The following is a 13,906-nucleotide window of genomic DNA, read 5'->3' on the forward strand; positions in this document are numbered from 1 at the left end:
TAGCGGCTCCCTCAGAGGTGTGTAAATCTCTGGCATGGAAAGACAGGTAGAGCAGCACTGAACAAGACAAGCCAGCAAAGCTTGTCTGACATGGAAGACGTTGGGAAATTGTTCAGTAGAATGTCCTAGAGGTGAATCTCCTTCCCAAATGGATGATTGTTATTTCAATATTTTGATGAGATAAAATAAATGTTATCTACTAGAAAAGTTATCTACTAAGACTAGCAATTAAAAGACATATCAAGGCCTCTATCTCATAGACCCTCGTAATCTCATGTTGACTGAATTAGATATATCTTCCTTCAAGAGGTAGGACAGACTGGTGAAAGATGGTAGGAAGTGAAAAGCTACATTTCATTGTGCTGTTAAATCTGTTGCCAAGTTCAATTGCAAATCTAACCCAAGTTTCCATTGCTGTTCATATTTGTTGTCACAAATCACTTAAAAACATGTCCACCGGAGTGCTTGACATAAACTGTCATATGGCGCCACCCAGTGGCCATTTAGAGCCATTTCACAGGATCCGCAAAACTGTCATGGCGGTGCCCATACGTCCACGACTGATATCAAGGTTAGCAGTAGTCACAGGTGAGCATACAGTACGACACGGTATCTTTTCACTTGTATTCACTATTAACCAAGGGCTGCTTCCTCCTGAAAGCGTTGCTTTTTTATTGGGAAGATAGCTATCCCGCTTTTTAACTCAATAATAGTATGGTACGGTATGCACTGTAGCTATGTTCCCCAGCTAACCTCCAAGTAAAAGTGTCAATGTTATTCTAAAATGAAATTCTGCCTCAGAAACGCCCCAGGGTGAGGGGCTTCTGGCCGTACCGAAAAGCATGATTCACTTCCTGGCTGCCTTACTCATCGATACTGACTAAGAATTTCCTCTTATGGATCATTCGCCTCGATACTTTTCCCCTTCGTCTCAGTGTTTTCGGTCATTGCTATGACGTCTCCATCCGCACTGCTCGGGTGGGGCCTGTATACATTACATTAAGGCAATACAGAAAGAGGCAAAATGCCAAACTCAGGACAGTTTTCATTATTCTAACGTACCTGGAAAGTCTGGCATGTCCATTAGAGAAATATAATGTCCAGCAAATCTGTTAGTGAAGACTTGAAGCCTTTTTTTCATGAAAGATTGGATTGTAGTAAATTGGTCTAACTGCACACACACACACACACACACAGAGAGAGAGAGACACACACACAAACACACACACACACACACACACACACACACACACACATATATATATACATATATACACACAGCTACGATTCTTTTCAAGGTCTCACATCTTACGTCCGCACCTTATTGTCCTAACTGCTCCTTAGCAAGTCACCGGATTTGCATTTCAGATTGATTTTTCTACCTAGACTGTGGAACAGAGTGCAGTCTAGAACCTTTGGCCTCAAATGAAGCGCTCTTTGGCAATTCACTGTACAGCAGTCATGAAGGGCCTTTTTGAAAACAGGGTGGACCTTTTTAAAACCTGATAATCCCTTTTACCAACAACCTTTAGAAAGGGATGTGTGCTGTATGTTAACTTCCTTAAAGATCCAACAGAGGAACACGAAAGAATACAAAAGACTATTTTGTAATTGTGCAATCCGTAGTAGTTCTGTAAACTGTAATATTTTCCCTGTTCCACCAGGAGGGGGCAGTGGCATTGGGCGTGCAGTTTGTCAGCGCCTTGCTGCAGAGGGTGCCTCACTGGTGGTAGCAGACCGGAATGTGGGATCAGCCAATCAGACCCTGGAAAGCTTGTCACGTGATCATAAAGGACAGGAACACATGGTTGCAGAGGTGGATGTTTCAGCCCGCAGCAGTGTGGAGAGCCTGGTGAACAGTATACAGGTGTGCTTGGGATTGTTTATCAATAACACTACAGTGGGTCACACACACACACACTCACACACACACAAGCACCAGGGTCATTTGCAATATATTAACCTCTGCGACTTGTCCCAACTAGCGTCGCTACTTCCAACCCCCATCTGTATGTGTGAATGCTGCAGGCATCACACAGGATGAGTTCCTGTTGAAAATGGAGGAGGAGGACTTTGACAAAGTGATTCAGGTCAATCTAAAGGTGTGACCCCCCCCCCCCTCCCACACACACACACACACACACTCACACACACCCACACCATCACCATCCTAAATGTAAATGATGTGGCTGTGAATTGAATAGCTTTTTTGGGGTCTTCAACCTATTATCTTTTCTTTTCTTTCTCTTTCACAACCCTCCTCCACTCACGCCTGTTTTTCTCAGGGTACCTTTCTCATCACTCAGTCTTTCTCAAAGGCCTTGGTTGCAGCAGGAGCTCCTAAAGGCTCCATCATTACCGTGGGCAGCATTGTGGGCAAGGTGAGTCATCCTTGCCGAGGCTGCATGTGCCTTGTGCTCAGACAATACAAAAGCAGCCCACAGGACATTGTAACATAATTGAAATGCGTGCTTTTACACTGTTCTTCATCTGGACTCTGGTCCGATTGCATTGTTAAATCCCATTAGATATTTATAGAGGGACTCTGGCATTTGCAGTGTGAAGGTCAAGGCCTCATTGTCATGCAGTGTTATGCATGCTGCCATCAGATGTTTAATTCATGCGGCTGTCTCTGTGATAGGTGGGGAACGTCGGCCAGGCCAACTACTCGGCTTCCAAAGCTGGGGTGCAGGGGCTGACCAGAACAGCTGCCAAGGAGCTCAGCAGGTGAAGACCCATCATCGTTTAATTGGAATCAAGCTGGGGCACCAGTCTGTCCATCCGTGGAGGTTTTACTAAGCAGGTTTACTGGGTTGTGCAGGGAACTGCACTGAATACTGCATGATTTTAACTGGATGCATTTCTCCCTTTTCAGATTTGGCATTCGGTGTAACTGTGTCCTACCAGGTTTCATCACCACGCCAATGACAGACAAAGTGCCAGAAAGGGTGCTCAGTAAGGTAAGAGCCAAAAAGATATTGCGTAACTCTGGAACCTAGGAACTCATAATGTCAGGATGATCTGTCTGCTCAGTCTCTTTTTTTTTTTTTTAACTGATAAAATATATAGATAAGAAAAAGAAGAGTTTTTGCATACTAGGTAAAGATAAACATACTAGATAAAGAAAAAGATACTAAATAAGGGGAAAGGGTTTTTATATACTATCTCATAAAATACGTCATATATATTATGCTTATTAAGTGTTCTTCCTTGTGCAAAAGCCTCACATTCCTCCCAAACCCCCACACTCACAAGAATGGATGTGGAACAATGTTTAAAAACATGTAACATGTAGATACATACACAGCATGTAACCCTTGTACGTCGCTTTGGACAAAAGCGTCTGCTAAATGACTAAATGTAAATGTAAATGTAAATGTAACAGTTTACTTCAGTCTTTAAAGCAGAGTGTTACACTGGTTCTGACACACTCATTGTTCTTAGATCACCTCCCTTGTTCCGTTGGGGAGGATGGGAGACCCTGCAGGTAAGCACAAGCCTCTCTATCATACAGATCCAATAGAACATAATGGCATAAGCATAATGGCCTGCTTGGCGTATCGTTTACATTAAAACAGCGCAGACAGTGTATAGTGGATTAGTATATTGCTGTGACTGCTTTGCTATAGGTATCATATCACAAGTACAGGATCAACACAAAAAAGTGCTTGACTTCCTCACTCTGTTCAGAGGCTCTACAGTTTCCAAAATGGCATTATTATGCCAGAAACAAATCATCTTTGGACTGCTTTCACTTCAGGTTGTCTTCTGTCTGTCTCTTTGTAGAGGTGGCTGATGTATGTGCCTTCCTGGCCTCTGATGACAGCCGCTACATCACTGGAAGCTGTATTGAAGTCACAGGTAAAGGCAGTATGATTGTTCTTCTGTGGACCATTTTGACAAGGGTTACAGCTGATGCAACTGGTGAAAAATGCAAGTTGAAACAAACATTGGCAAAAGGGAGGTTAAGAGCAATTACGTAGGGTTGACCCAAACACGCACGGGATGTGGTGTTCACTAAAGATAGCTGCACATTCTTTTTATAAGGCATGAATGTTGGATTAGTGACAAAGGAGACGGGCGTGGCTTTAATCAGATAATACTGGATTTGTTGTGTGATTCTCCATTTTCAGTAACAAGAATTGTCCAATAATATGTAGCCCTCAGGTTGCAGTATTTCTGATTTACATTTTTTTTTGGACATGAACGTTATTGCAGGGTTTGTACTGATATTGCCCTAAATGTTCATTGTTTCCATTACATAAATCATTTATTGGTCTACAGCAGCGGATTAAATTTTGTGAAAGGTTGTTGATGTTTGAGTTCAACAGCCAATCAAATTACACTCCTCCTTTTCTGTGCTCCTGAAACAATGTGTTGATTGGCTGGAATTGTTTATGGCTCGGTCCGAGCCACTATGTTATTTCCCATTGACAGAGGCTGTGTACAAACACCAGAGGTTTTTTGCAGAGCGAACACTGAAAGGACAGCATGGGGACCGTGAGGACCAATTCGCTGAATTTGACAAGAATGTTATGTGATTACAATCATAGACGGCACCTTCAAAGCATCACAGTGTAGGGGAGAAAATCTGTTTGAGTGTAGGGTAGTCACCTGTTACCACAGAGTAACTGTTGCCAAATTAGTCTTACAAGAGAGACTATGTACAAATTGCTAAAGCCAGAAAGAATAAGAACCCCTCAAAATCAGCAATGTATGAAAGATATAATTAAGCTATACTGGTGCATCCCTGACCTAAGGTGGATTGGCTTTCTTCTATTGTGTTTCAGGTGGACTTTTCATGGGCTGACTCAAGACCACAAATGGAGAATGACTTGACAGCCATTAGGCCTTAACATTCTTTGCATAATTGTACATAATTTTATGATTTATATTCTATGAGATTGAATAACAGATCAGATTTATAACAAAGGAGAAAACTATATTTGTAATTTGTATGACATTCTTTGTTGAGCATAATGGAACATATCTGTATAAATCTCTCCACCTATGGTGGCTATTTAATAAACACTATGACGATGGATAAAGAGCACCAGTCCCTGTCATATAAAGTGGATGTTAGGTTGAAAGCAATTTAGTGCTTTGAGACAGACATACTGGGATGTAAACAGACACACACACACACACACACTGAGTTAAGTACCATTGCAACAACAGACACTAATGTACAGGCTGTGAAAGTGCGTCGGCGTGTGGTTTAATGGGAAACTTTGAACAGAAAAAAGGACAGTGAGCTCAGACACACAAAAAAAATCTGAAACTGTGAAAACATGATCAAAAGCCAGACCGGGGAGATGCTGCAGGAAAACCAGAGGGAACGCTAAAGGTGAAAGTTGTTTAAGAAGTTAATTTCTAGTCATCCTCACTGATGGACCATGGAGGATAATAGTGAGCGCCTTATTTGCTGACTGCAGTGAGAAGAAGAAAGGGAAATGTATTCAAACCACAAACCACCATTGTCCTGTGCAGCATGCATCCAGCCCATAGCAAAGGTTATAACAAGAAGGAGCAGATTGGGGGGAAAATAAACAACAAAGAAGACAAGCAGCTCTTTTTAAAAAGATGATATATTACAGAAACAGAATTAAAAAAAAAAATGACTTACAAACATTATAAAATATTTTTTCTCTTTTCAGCACCATATTTTGATGAAACAGATGTCTGTCTTTCACTGGAAATAAAACAAACAAATAAAAAGGCATCTTCTGCACGGCTCTCTTGTGAAAACCACACAGACAACTTTTATTTACCCAGGTTATTTTTCCATTGGTCAAACCCCCATTCCTATAATATTACATGAGAATCAAGGCAACACAAAATGAAAAAAAAAAATTCAACAATATTGTATTTCACCATTGCTTTAATTAATTATATTACAATGTCTTGTAATTTCCCACCCTCCCACTTGCTGTCTCTTGCCTGCTGTGGTCCCACATCCATGCCATCATGCACTCTTTGTTTCCTGTGTTCACTTACATGAAACCTCTATGACCCATAGTAGCCCAGCCTAACCTAGCCATGACAAAAGTAAAGAATCACACTCCAAGTCCACAAGTATGATTGCCGTTGCGTTGTGTGATCTTTGCAAAGAGACTACATCAGAGGATTGACAGTAATGTTTCAAGGCAGGCCCTGTTAACATGCACAGACCACGAGCATTGCACAGATAAGTCAGATTAGGTTTTAATGTATATATTTAATTGATTTATGACCCATCAAATGAAAACTACAGGAAATAAATACAAACGAAATACCACATTTTTCTTTCTTTCTTGAAAACGGCAAGAGTTTGGTAGGATTTAGAGCACCGTGTTCTGTTCATTCCTTTAAAAATAAATACAATAGAATATCAGTATCTCTGTACAAATGGTTTGTAATGCACAAAGTCCAGCCAAACAAAAACAAAATCACTGTTGACATGAAAGGGCGGCATAATCTAACGAGTCGTGTTCCTGCTGAACGCTGCCTCCTTTGGTAGAAGTAGCACCTAGCAACACAGTTTTTGTTTGTGTGCTTTTTAGTTTTATTCATTGATACATACAAAAAGACGAAGTACCAAAAAGAGCGCATACATACACATTTTATACCCCAGGCACAGTTGGTCGTCTGAAATACCAGTTGCATTTGGCGAAGGGTCAGATGTTTTAAACCACTTTCTCCACCTTCCAAAACATCAATACTGGATTGGTATGATGACATTTGTGCTCAAGCCTTGCCTATAAAACTGCAGCCGTAAACTGAACAATGGCAACTTTAATCAACTCTACAATACATGTACAGCAAACACATCAGGTTCCGTACATTTGATCACACTTTCTCGCCACACTGCATGCAACATTATTAACCAAATAAACAGTCACGAAGTACAGAACACATTGCTGTTAGGACGAGATTTTTAGATTTTAGGGTTGGAAAAACTGGCCTTTCGCATACTTAGGCCAACAGCTGTGCCAAATGTATCCTTCTAACCCCTTGTCATTCTTAGAAACACACTGTTAAGGCTTCACGCAACAGCATGGATAAATCATGTGTGTCTCTGTAGATGTACCTATGAACAGGAAGTTTCTGTCAACAAAACACACTGTAAGCCATGTATAACATTATTGTTCCTGCTTGATATTCCTTTGGTGTGCGCCTTTTTAAATTTCATATTGCTCATTCCGATTTTTTTCCCTTTATTTGTCAGTCGGCAGGTGTCCATTCTCAGCTGGCGAAACTTCCATGGTTTATCTGGGGTTGCTTTTGAGGGCACCCATTTATTGCGTTTCAAGACACAGGACGTGGGGTCACGGGAAGGGGGGGCTGGGCTTTCTATGAGGCTGGGTGCTGAGGGACGAAGCAAAGAGGTAGCGAGGATGAGACGCCTCGAAAAGAGAATCAGCAGGGAGGGGACATGAGTGAGAGGGGGGGTCTCTGAAACCTGGGGGGCGGGGTGGGGGTGGGGGGTGGACTTGGATGGTCGCTGACTCTTTGGTTCAGCCTCTCATTACAAAAGAACACAGTTCTACTCTGGCCAGAACACTCTTTCCTCACAGTTGATCTTGGCTCTCCCCCTGCGAGAGTGTGGGTGTGTTCTACTCTTCTCTTCTTGTCCGTTGGTCTTTGGGAGTCGTTTTCCCTGGGCATATTCTTGAGTGAGTGCAGGTCTGTTTAACAACAGATCTTGTGTATTTCTATATGTGTGTGTGTGTGTGTGTGTGTGTGGGGGGGGGGGGTGTATGTGCATGTATGTGTAAGTATATGTGTGTATTCCACATCCTTAACTTAAAAAAACACTGAGCATTCATATTGGCACATCTATGTGGTTGTATCAATATGTGTTGTATAAGTGCATGTCCGTGTATGTGTGTGTGCGAGTGTGTATGTGAGTGCCTGCATCAGTGTTAGTGTATGTCTGTGTGCTTCGAGTGTGTCGATGCTTGTGTTCCCCTCTCTCTCTGCATGTGTTTTAACCCAGGAAGCAGACAGGTCCCACTTCAAAGCCAAATTTCTGGTTATTTTCCCCAAAGTCTGAGATCTTCATGTCCAGTAGAGGGAGCTGCTCCACCTGTGGTGTGTTCACCTCCAGGACTGTCCTGTCGTAACCCTTACGATACTGCAGATAGAGAGCACAAAAAAGCCACAGAAAACCACATGTTATTTAGCATAATAGTGTATTACACCAGAGTAATGAAGTAACAGAGCTGGTGAAGTAGAGCTGGTGAACAAGCTAAGCGGTATTTCAGCAAGTAGGTATGTTAACCATACTCAGGTTAGCTTGTTGCTAACCTGGTCAAGCTTCACATCCCCTCTTAAGCTTCTTGTTTTAGAGCTCCCTATCTGACTAGAAAAAAAACATGTAGGCTACCAACAGTGGCTAACTAGCTAGTATGCTAATTATTAACGTTCTTTTGTTTCTGTTAACTTAGGTGGAGGCTAGTGGATACATATCTTTGTGCTAAGTACCAAGTTAGCCATTGTTAGTCCAGGTTTACAAATTGATGCAGAGTTTAACAAGTTAGCTTGTAGATTAGTTAGTGTGGCTCCACCCGCCTATTGCTCACAGCTCAGTATACTGGAACTCTTTTCGCAAGATGGATCGATGGGCCTTTCTGAGTGGCCTCCAATCAGTGACCAGTAGGGGTGGCTAAGTGTGATGATGCTGAAGTGAAGCACTTGAAATGTAATTACAACAATAGTGGCAGTGCTAGAACTACACTACAAACAGCTGTAGCAACACTAGCAAACATTAAAGAATTGAAGTCAGAGCAAGAAGAATGTGTAAATGTATTCATCAAGGGCAAAGACATTGTTTGTTTACCACTAACGTAGTTTGGGAAATTGCTAATATATCAGCTTGCACTGTTAGTGGTGAGGTAGGAAGTATAGCAATCCCATAGTGGTCAATGCCGATTGGTTCAAGGCTGGTCCAGTGCTTTCAAAATTAACCTGAAGTCTATGCCTATTAGGATGGAACCAATGGAGCATGGTCAGACCCTGTCTATTCACAAAATACATTTGGGTGTGGTTATACCAGACTAGAGAGCAGTATCTGTATCATGGCAAAGTAACTTAGGGGACGTTTCTAGACCTTGTTCCCTTGCAAATCTTTCTTTCTGGACTACCATCATCATCTTTGTGAATTCTTTCAGAAACCAAATGTGTAATTATCCCTGCTAGCCTGTTGGTACGCACCGAGCAGCCATCCTCGAGAGCTTTGATGTAGGGGCTGGTCTCGAAGGCGAGCTCCTCCTCGTTGGCGCCCTGGAGACGCAGCGCCCGCTGGTACTGATCCTGGTCCTTGGCAGTGCGGTCGGCCCAGGCCACGGAGCGGTGGCAGTGGTAGGTGAGGTTCTGGCGGGCCTGGACGCTCAATAGTCGCAGGAAGCCCAGCTGGACTACGCCGACTGGTTCACCGGTGGAGTCCACGTATGTGAACTGAGGTGTGTGGGAGAAACAAATGGTCACTCAAAAAGAATGTTACTAAGCTTCCATGATTCCATTCCTTATCTGATGGAGCTAAGCATTCTACTGTGATGACAAAATGCACTGGAATTCTCACCTTGCTGCCCTTAGCAAATTTACTGTACCAGGACCCAGGAGTCTCCTTGGCCCAAGAGTTTAATTTCACCTGGCAAAAGAGAGGGAGAGCGGACAGAGAGAAAGAAAAGGGGAAGGAATGAGGGAGAGGGTAAGAAAAACACTCGGTCGATTACTTCAGTATTATGCATTCCCATTTCCTATTTTTAAACAAAACTCACCGACAGGCTGAAGAGAAATTTTATGTCACAGGCTTTAATTGCAGTTTAAAACAGTTTAACAAAGTTGATGTTATGGTTTTAAACCTCAAACAGATCTTAGTCTTACATTTTCCATGGCCTTGCTTGGGTTGAGACATGTCTCTCCACCTGATGTAAAGTTGCAGTAAACCTTGAAGGAGTCGCGAGAGCATCCCTGGTTGGGGTCAATCCAGTACTCTCCTGAGGGTGGCACCAAAGAGACAGCTTGGTCAAATAACTGTGCTGTGGTGTCTATTATGGGATGTGTTAATGATTTACTACTTTCATATTAGTTTCATTTGCTATTATTTACTATTAAGTCACAACAGCAATTGATCTACCAAAGTTTTTTGTGACTGATATATGCACTAACTCTAACACTTCTCTTGTCTTCACGCCACAGTAGCATAGCAGCCTGTGCTAAACCACTTATCATCTCTGTATTATCAGATAATTCTCTCATGGCTTCCAGTGTATGGCTGTACAGTTGCAGAAGCACTCTGAGCTAACCAAGCTAACCAGATTAGCATCTTTGTAGTGTTATCTATACTTCGCACATGGTCTATCTGATGTATGGGACCCCGTACCGTCTTTGTATTCAGGCTGACTGAGCATGAGGTCCTGGCAGGTACGGGCTGGGCTCTCCTGTGTGCCGAGAGGGAAGCGCATGGCCTCGATTTCCTGGCGTAGGGAGTTGAGGGAACCATAGATCTCCTCCATACCCTCGTTGCCTGTCAGAAGCTCAGCGCCGGTGGCGTCAGCTGGTGTGTCGGCGTCTGAGACCATCTTACTGGCATCAATGGAACGCTTGGACTTCCTGGGGATCTGGATGGGCAGTGGCTGGATGACATCTCCTGGTGGGCCCTATTTGTGGAAACAAATAGGAACTAATTTATTTTGTATTCAAAAATGTTTATAAAAGGTAAAACCTTTTGTCTCGGCAATTTGTGACAATTCTAATTACATACTGATATGAATGTAACATAGTAGCAAGTCAGAAAATGTCCATGTGCTTTGCATTTAGTATATACATTTATTATGTCATGTCAATATCATGAGCAAAACTTACAGGAGCTCCAGGAGGTCCTGCTACACCCTTCTCTCCCTTGGGGCCAGCTCCACCCTAAAGCAAAGGACACAGGGATTAGTTTCAGTCACCGTCTGTTATTTCAAAATTGTGTGGGGACTGCTTAAATTCTCAAACAATTTGTAACTGAAATTAAAATTAAAGGTGGAATACTCACGGAGGCACCTTTAGCACCCTTCACACCTCTGGGGCCCTGGGGAGACAAACAAACAATGAGAGGGTCATTTCACCAAATTCACAATCAGCACAGTTCAAATTTGAAGTACTCCTATATTTCAACCTGTAATATATAGATGCAGTGACAAATCTAGCCGTAGTTTAAGTCAAGACAAGACAATACAGATATATAATATGGATACTGTCCCAGGATGTGAGGGTCAAGTACCTGCCTCACCCAAATGGCCTGCTTATCAAGGAAATAAGCAGAGATTCACACCTTGGGCATCGGCCGCATCGCCCATTCTGGTGCAAACTCTCACAGCCATCACTTGTCAGAGTTTGGGAGTGAGCCATTAAGCACCACAAAAGTACTGAATATTCATTGTCACTGGGACATGAACTTTCCTTCACGGACAATTAGCGCTATTTCTATTGTGAATGCTAGTATAGCTCAGATTGCCCATGTGTAAAGGTTCTAGATTTAGTTTGACTACTCCAACTAACTGGTGTGACTGCAGCCATTGTGTGAGAGTACAATGAAGGAGAAGACAGAGAGAGAAGACAGGGAACATAGGACAGTGTTGCCCTGGAGACAATATAGGTAGCCTTAACTCGGGGAGCAGACTATGGCTGTTTGGTTAGAACACTGTAGTAACTACCTTACTCTTTTAATAATAAGGATCTTTTATGTCAACAGAAAGTCATGGCCTTACTTTTATGTCTCAATAGAGGGATTCATATTTTATTTTTTAGACATAATTTCCCCTTACAACACAAAATGTAGCATAGAAGCTTGTCACTTTGAGGAAGTTAAATTGACTTACAGTCAGACCAGCAGGACCAGCAGGGCCGAGAGGTCCAGTGCCGCCAGTCATACCCTACAGCAAAGCAGGTCACAGAACAAAAGTACAATGATGAAAAACAATGGTACAATTTGGGATATTGCTGCACTGAATCATGTCAGAGAACTTCAGTTCAACAGTGCAAGGCCAAAGAACCTTTAAGGGTTCTTGATTTTGCCATTTCTTTAGAGTAGACAGGAGTGGGAGAAATAACGACGATAGATGTCACTCACAGTCTCTCCCTTGGGGCCATTGGTTCCCTGGGGTCCTGAAAGTCCTCTGTCTCCCTTCTCTCCCTGTTCACCAGGAGGTCCGATCAGACCAATCATACCTGGGTGTCCCTTCTCACCCTTGGCACCGGGGTCTCCACGAAGTCCGGCCAAACCTGGAGGACCCTGAGAAAGAGAGAAACAGAGAGAGGTAAATAAACCACACAGGAAGTAGAATTACATTTCCAATTATGTTCAGCCATGATCTGAGTCTCTAATGAGATCATTTGATTATCTTACGAGAGGTCCAGGAGGTCCTTGCTGGCCAGCAGAGCCTGGAGAGCCTTGTTCACCCTAGAAGACAAAATCATCTTTTGAGGATCTAAGAGAATGTCAAATCAGGTATGAAGAAATAATATTGACAACTGGCCTATGCAACGGTGCCTATTCCTCAGGTTTAGGTTCACATTCCTTTTAACAGTGCTTATTGTTAAGAGGGCTATAAATGTCAGTGTCAATTAATTCAGCTGGATTGCTATGTTCTGCAGAGCACAGTGCACATTCCAACCACTTCCCCAACAGTGTAAAGAGATGGAGGGCTTGGGGTGGAAGCATTATAATCTCACAACAGTTGTTTCATTCAAACATTTCCTGTCGAACTGCTCCAAGACTCAGGGAGGTCTGCTCACTATTTTTACCAGAGGGTTATTTTTACCTGGCAAAATAATCTTTTTTTTAAAGCTTTTTTGGTGCAAGAGAGCAGTACAGATTGTACAGTGGCCTCCTGTGACGGCCTAGGCTGCCCACTCCAGGTTCCTGGAGGAAGATGTAAAACGGATGAAAAGCTAAGCATCATACCACGGATCCGGGAAGTCCTCTCAGACCCTCAGTTCCTGGTTTTCCTGGGTTACCCTGAAGTCCGACTGGGCCGGTCTTTCCTGGGGCTCCATTGGCTCCTGAACCTCCCTAAAGCAGAGGAAGAGCCAGCACTACTGTTACCTTCAGTTGCCACAAGTCTCTGAGAAATACAATCTGGGTAAATCCAAATTTTTCTATTGTTAGACACCATAATTTAGAGTGCGTCATTAGTGACACCTGGCCACTTACCTTGGCTCCCTTCTCTCCCTCGCGTCCCTCTGGTCCTCGTGTGCCGGCAGGACCCTGAACATTGAACAATCACAGGTTCAAGATGTTTAAACACGGATGAACACTTATCATGTCCAATGACTGCACTGTGTTCAATATTCCACACAATACATACCCTCTTTCCAGGAGGCCCAAGTGGTCCATTCTCACCAGAAGGCCCCGGAGAGCCCTAGATTAGGGTGAATAGAAGAAAACCGTTCATCAAAAGACTAATTACAAAGCATATATCACTATTGGGATGAAATGTCATTCCTTGAGATTGAAACAAATAAACTGCATCGTATCATATCAATTCAAATCTATGCATATCTGAATCTGCATTTCAGTTTATTACTGGGTGAGAATCAGAAGTGGAGAAGAAATGGTCCACTTCTGCTCTGGATGCTATTGAACCTGGGTCACTCAGGAGCAGTACTTTCGTTTTTATTACTTGCCAGACACATCATGCTGACAGGGTCTAGAAAGTACTGCAATGGTAACCATGGTAACTACAAAAAAAAATAAGTTGAGCGATACTTTTGAGAATTGATGGTTACTCACAGATTCTCCTTGTTCACCGTCCTCTCCTCTATCTCCCTTGGCTCCATCAGCTCCCTAAAAAAGACACAAATGCATGTTAAGGCTCCTGTTTAATGGATCAGTTTGTTTGGTTTAGTTAGGCCTTATTCGTGTTAATCACAGCAA

The 13,906-nt window shown here is 42.8% G+C and overlaps 2 protein-coding genes across 2 annotated transcripts in view; one reads left to right on the plus strand and one right to left on the minus strand.

Moving 5' to 3' along the window:
• Positions 1-478: 478 nt before the first annotated feature.
• Positions 479-5,051, plus strand: hsd17b8 (hydroxysteroid (17-beta) dehydrogenase 8). The gene is made up of 9 exons (XM_012837609.2): positions 479-588; positions 1,665-1,867; positions 1,986-2,102; positions 2,286-2,381; positions 2,642-2,727; positions 2,876-2,960; positions 3,445-3,487; positions 3,787-3,861; positions 4,791-5,051. The coding sequence occupies exons 1-9, from the start codon at positions 483-485 to the stop codon at positions 4,808-4,810; spliced, it is 831 nt and encodes a 276-aa protein (XP_012693063.2). The 5' UTR covers positions 479-482; the 3' UTR covers positions 4,811-5,051.
• Positions 5,052-7,732: 2,681 nt separating this feature from the next.
• The window catches only part of col11a2 (collagen, type XI, alpha 2), a gene marked incomplete at its 5' end in the record, with an annotated part of 36,809 nt that continues 30,635 nt past the window's right edge, over positions 7,733-13,906 (minus strand). The window contains 14 exons of the mRNA XM_042710732.1: positions 7,733-8,116; positions 9,196-9,438; positions 9,563-9,631; positions 9,868-9,980; positions 10,367-10,643; positions 10,849-10,902; positions 11,024-11,059; positions 11,850-11,903; positions 12,101-12,262; positions 12,377-12,430; positions 12,935-13,042; positions 13,184-13,237; positions 13,338-13,391; positions 13,763-13,816. Coding sequence (XP_042566666.1) covers positions 7,970-8,116; positions 9,196-9,438; positions 9,563-9,631; positions 9,868-9,980; positions 10,367-10,643; positions 10,849-10,902; positions 11,024-11,059; positions 11,850-11,903; positions 12,101-12,262; positions 12,377-12,430; positions 12,935-13,042; positions 13,184-13,237; positions 13,338-13,391; positions 13,763-13,816 — 1,479 coding nt within the window. The remainder of the gene's footprint in view (positions 8,117-9,195; positions 9,439-9,562; positions 9,632-9,867; positions 9,981-10,366; positions 10,644-10,848; positions 10,903-11,023; positions 11,060-11,849; positions 11,904-12,100; positions 12,263-12,376; positions 12,431-12,934; positions 13,043-13,183; positions 13,238-13,337; positions 13,392-13,762; positions 13,817-13,906) is intronic.

Source organism: Clupea harengus, chromosome 19, assembly GCF_900700415.2.
Source record: "Clupea harengus chromosome 19, Ch_v2.0.2, whole genome shotgun sequence".
Lineage (NCBI taxonomy): Eukaryota > Metazoa > Chordata > Actinopteri > Clupeiformes > Clupeidae > Clupea > Clupea harengus.